Below are 5,583 nucleotides of genomic sequence, written 5' to 3'. Positions count from 1 at the left end.
GTACCCCGCCTTCCGCCCGATTGTAGCTGAGATAGGCGCCAGCGCCCCCCCCGCGACCCCAAAAGGGAATAAGCGGTAGAAAATGGATGGATGGATGGATATATACATATATATATATATATATATATGTTTGTATACATATGTAAGTGTGGATAAATACACACGTGTATATATACAGACGTATATATCGACATGTATATGTTTTTGTATATATGTATACGTATATATATATATATATATATATATGTACATATTTTTAACATAAATGTACAAAGTATGTGCATTAAAAAAGACAACAATAAATGTATTGAAAAAACACTACAAAACATGATATTATAAAGTAGAGTAATACTAAAACAACAAAAATATTTTTTTTTGAAATCTAACAAAAACTGCCTAATATAATCATATTATAAAGTTATTATGACAAAATCAAGACTGCAATAAAGTGAGCGGTGTGACCTTCTACGTTGTCACAATGAGGCGGGATCACTCTCCAACAAGCTGCTGTGCCATGTGAACCACCACTACACCCCTGACCATGCTGCTGACATTTGACCCCCACCTGTGTAGTGACCATGTGGTCTTCTTTGTGGCCGTAGCTGCCGTGGACTACCTGGCTAAGAACGTGAGCTTGTCCACTCAGAGGAGGATGAAGCTTGGAGACCACTCGGCCGTGCTGGGACTGCTGCAGGTGGAGACGGGGCAGGCCTACTGAAGACCCCCCCACCCTCCCTCCATCTCACACACGCCTCTACGCTCGGCCAAGTGGGGACCGCCACAAGTCCAGCACCGGAAGTGGGACGGACAGGAAGGGACGGGGCAACACTTTAAAGAGGACCACACATTGGACCCCACCCCGCAAATCCCCCCACCAGAGCCACTGGCAACATGTACTCATGTGACCTTGATGTTGATAGTACTTAATTATCATTCCTTCTCTTTTGATATTATTGTTAATAATGATAACATTCTTGTTGCTGTTCTCTATTATTGCTAACGTTGTTCGATTTCCACTGATGTGCTCGCGAGGAGGAGCACGATGATTGTTTTCCAAGCTGCTCTTCGACCACCCCCCGCTTTTAGTGAGCGATTTGACCTTCCCGCTTTCATATTCATCTTGACATTCCAAAAGAACTTGGCCACTGTGTGGGAAGTCTGTCTGGAGGGGTCTTGCAGGGAATTTTAAGCAGTGTTTTGGCCGCCAATAGCCAGCCCCCCCCCCCCCCCCCCCCCTCCTTCCTCCCCCCTGTAACCTCCACGCCATCCTTAGCCGGGGTCCACAGGGAAGGGGGGCTTTGTTGTAAAATGGGATTGGGGAAATTAATGCATTTTGTTTAGAAAAATGGAAGCCTAGCTATATTACAGCCCCCCTTTAAATGCCCTCTGCTAGTGTGTAAAGCAGATCAAATCTCTCTCTCACACACACACAAACACAATCCTATTGTTAGTCTTATTTTTTTCACTTGACAGCATCTTGTACAAACGCACCTTCACCTCAAACATTCCGAAGTAAGGAGCATTCCAGCAGAAACAAACCACTTGTGTCGTCCAAATACTGTAAATCAACACTTGTGCAGCAGATTAAGTTTACAAGATTAAATAACAAATATCGGCAGAAATATGTTTGCGGTTTACGGGTAAAAGTTACGAGGGAGAACGTTTTTTTGGAGAGTTGAATCGCTGTTTCAAAAAAATCTCGTAATATGACAAAAAGGTCTTTCTAGACGTTTTGTGGATTTTCCCATGTAGAAATATAACGTCTTTTTATCGCAATAACACATTTTTGGGACAAGAATGGCACAATTTGACAGGGAAAATTTTACGGAAAAAAAAAATATATGAAAAGGTCATAAATGTACAAGAATCAAAGTAGGATATTATCAAAACAAATATGACTGTAGTACATCAACGAATGAAAAACATTAATATTATGCGAATAAAGTTGTCATGTTATGAGAGAAAATACGATTCTACAAATACATCGCAATTTAGGAAAATCTGCAATTGTAGGAAAATCGTAAATTTTAGTAAAATCGTCAATTTTGAGCTATTCGTAAACATACAAAAATTGCAAATAACAAAAATGAAAGCATTCCACTGAGAGAATGAGAACAAAGTAGTCGAATCACAGGAATAACATCGGAATTTTCCGAAGTTCTTATGAGAACAATAAAGTCCTCATTGCAGTTTCTGAGAAGAAAAAATAAGGTAAATTCATGCAAATGTTGTAAGATTATGAAAATAAAATCGCAATGTGTTAAGGACGTCGAGATAAAATAGATGATTTTGGTATTCATTTCTGGGGGAAAAAACAAACAAAAATATCAGGAAAAAAATGAAGATTTTACAAAAATAATGTTGGATTTCACAGGGGAAAAGAGATAACCATTTTACAACAAATGAAAGTCTTATCGCAATAAGAAATTTTTGGGACAAGAATGGTCAAATTTGACAGGGAAAATTTTAACATTCCACGATATTCTGAATTACGGTAAAAACAAAAAAAAAGTTATAAAAAAAGGTCATAAATGTACAAGAATTAAAGTCGGATTTTCCCCCCAAAAATGTAATGTAGTACATCAATAAAGAATGAGAAACATTGAAATTATGAGAATAAAGTTGTCATATTTTGAGAGGAAATACGATTCTACAATTAAATCGTAATTTTAGAAAAATCGTAAATTTTAGAAAAATGGGCAATTTTAGAAAAATGGGCAATTTTAGGGAAATTGTCAATTTTAGGAAAATCTGAAATTTTGAGCTGTTCGTAGTCATACAAAAGTTGAAAATAACAAAAATGAAAACATTCCACTGAGTAGTCGAATTACGAGGAAAAGTTTTACAGGAATAACATCGTAATTTTCCGAAGTTCTAATGACAACAATAAAGTCCTCATTGCCGTTTCTGAGAAGAAAAAATAAGGTAAATTCATGCAAAAAGAGTAAGATTGTGAAAATGAAATCGCAATATGTTAAGGACGTCAAGATAAGAAAGATAATTTTGGTATTAATTTCCGAGGAAAAAAACAAAAAAATATCAGAAAAAATTAAGATTTTCCAAGGAAAAATGTTGGATTTCACAGGGGGGAAAAGAGAACTATTTTTCAACAAATTAAAGTGTTATTGTTGTAATAAGACATTTTGACAGGGAAAATGGTAACATTCTATGATATTCTGAATTACGATAATAAAAAAAATGTTTTGAAAAGGTCATAAATGTACAAGAATTAAAGTAGGATATTTAAAAAAAAATTCATGTAGTACATTAACGAATGAGAAACATTAATATAATGACAATAAAATTGTCATATTATAAGAGAAAATACAATTCTACAATCAAATCGTGATTTTAGGAAAATCTGCAATTTAAGGAAAATCGGCACTTTTAGGAAAATTAGCAATTTTAGGAAAATCTGCAATTTGAGTTATTGGTCATCATACCAAAGTTGCAAATAACAAACATGAAAACATTCCACTGAGAGAATGTCAACAAAGTAGTCCTACTACAAGAAAAAGTTTTACAGGAATAACATCGGATTTTTACGAAGTTCTAATGAGAACAATAAAGTCCTCATTGCCGTTTCTGAGAAGAAAAAATAAGGTAAACTCATGCAAATGTTGTAAGATTGTGGAAATAAAGACATCAAGATAAGAAAGATTATTTTGGTATTAATTTCCGGGGAAAAAGAATATTAGGAGGAAAAAAAAGATTTTACAAGAATATAGTGTTTATATTCAGAGATGGGTTGGGGAGGAGACCCTGCCCCAAGTGGAGGAGTTCAAGTACCTCGGAGTCTAGTTCACGAGTGAGGGAAGAGTGGATCGTGAGATTGACAGGCGGATCGGTGCGGCGTCGTCAGTAATGCGGACGTTGTACCAATCCGTTGTGGTGAAGAAGGAGCTGAGCCGGAAGGCAAAGTTCTCAATTTACCGGTCGATCCACGTTCCCATCCTCACCTATGGTCATGAGCTTTGGGTCATGACCGAAAGGATAAGATCACGGGTACAAGCGGCCGAAATGAGTTTCCTCCGCCGTGGTAAAGCCACTGCTCCTCCACATCGAGAGGAGCCAGATAAGGTGGTTCGGGCATCTGGTCAGGATGTGTTTAGGGCACGTCCAACCGGTAGGAGGCCACGGGGAAGACCCAGGACACGTTGGGAAGACTATGTCTCCCGGCTGGCCTGGGAACGCCTCGGGATCCCCCGGGAAGAGCTAGACGAAGTGGCTGGGGAGAAGAAAGTCTGGGCTTCCCTGCTTAGGCTGCTGCCCCCGTGACCCGACCTAGGATAAGCGGAAGATAGATGGATGGATGGACATTCAGAGATGATTTCACAGGGTAAAAACATTTTAAAATGGGAATATTCAAATAAAATAAGCAGTCAAGGACACATTATTTTGCACGAATTAAGTCGTAATTTTTCAAAAATCTTAACTTAGAATTACAATAAAGCGTTCCGACGTGTTTTGTTTTTTTCAAGTACGCGACCTGAGCCGCCTGTTATGTAGATGCAGTAAGAAAAAGACATGAATGTGCCCCCATGACAACATTGTGCAGCACTCATACTTGAACTTTGACACCATTGATCCCACCCTGAGCCCCCCCTCCTTCTTCTACATGTTCTTTTTTCTTTCAGTTCCTTTCATACGTGTACAATGGTTGTTTATAAAGAATATGTTTTATACTAAAACAAAACCGCCAGTCCAGGGACTCTCTGTTGGTTTTGTTTTGACTCGTATTTAATGGCGTTGGAATCACGGGAGAGGATGGAGGATTTGGAAGGAAACGCAAAAGAAGTGGACATGGGGAGAGGACCATAAAGTGCTTGCCTATGGACCACTGGACGAGCTTCTTCTTTGGCTTTTTTCCCCCCCCTGCCTTCACCTCAAGCCGGGACTTGAGCTTTCCTCTCAAGCCGAGGACTTGACTCCACGCACTGAACTGCAGTTTCTCCTGTGAACTTGTGTATATTGAAAAAAATTAGAATTGTCTTTAGTGTATCAACACGTTTCTAACACTTCAATAAACATTTGGATATTTAAAGCGTCTTATTCCCAACGCCCTTAAAAGTGCTTACTTGCTTTCTGGCATCTTTTCTCTTCTGTTGGCATGTGTGTATATGATCATAAGTATAATTTATTCTGCTGTATCAATATTAGACTAGTGGCAAATCTTGTATTGCTCTTTACTACCTTCAGCCTGTGGGTGTGTTTACTGTAACACTGGCGTAACTGTTATCAAATAAAGATCACAAATACAATTCTGCCCAGCAACATTTTTTATTTATTTATTTTTTTTTTTCTGTCTGAGTTAGAAGAGGAATGCAGTTGTCCCCACGCCACATCGCGATTTAAATATATATTTTTTTAAGTGCAATTTGTTGGTGTGAACGGCTTCCTACATGGACCATTGAGGAATGACATCGCTGATCAGCTTTGCCTTTTGCTCGGATCGCTTTTCAGCTGTTCCGATCCTGCTCGCTTTTCTCTCGCCTTAAGTCGGCCGCGTCCTCGTCGGCTCACACTCACTCTTTAGGTCTTTCTCCTGGTTCTCCTACTTCTGCCCCGATTGTTCCTCCTTCT

At 38.8% G+C, this 5,583-nt stretch overlaps 1 protein-coding gene across 6 annotated transcripts in view; it reads left to right on the top strand.

Annotated features, from left to right (window-relative positions):
• pax7a (paired box 7a) overlaps nucleotides 1–5,261 on the top strand; it is a 177,569-nt gene extending 172,308 nt beyond the window's left edge. For all 6 annotated transcript variants that reach the window (XM_061888451.1, XM_061888485.1, XM_061888441.1 and 3 more), the window contains one exon: nucleotides 603–5,261. In XM_061888451.1, the coding sequence (XP_061744435.1) occupies nucleotides 603–718 (116 nt within the window). In that variant the 3' untranslated portion in view covers nucleotides 719–5,261. The remainder of the gene's footprint in view (nucleotides 1–602) is intronic.
• Nucleotides 5,262–5,583: the final 322 nt, after the last annotated feature.

The sequence above is a fragment of the Nerophis ophidion genome, linkage group LG02 (assembly GCF_033978795.1).
Source record: "Nerophis ophidion isolate RoL-2023_Sa linkage group LG02, RoL_Noph_v1.0, whole genome shotgun sequence".
Lineage (NCBI taxonomy): Eukaryota > Metazoa > Chordata > Actinopteri > Syngnathiformes > Syngnathidae > Nerophis > Nerophis ophidion.
The sequence above is the reverse complement of the archived record's forward strand: the minus strand, read 5'-3'. Positions and strand labels throughout refer to the sequence as shown.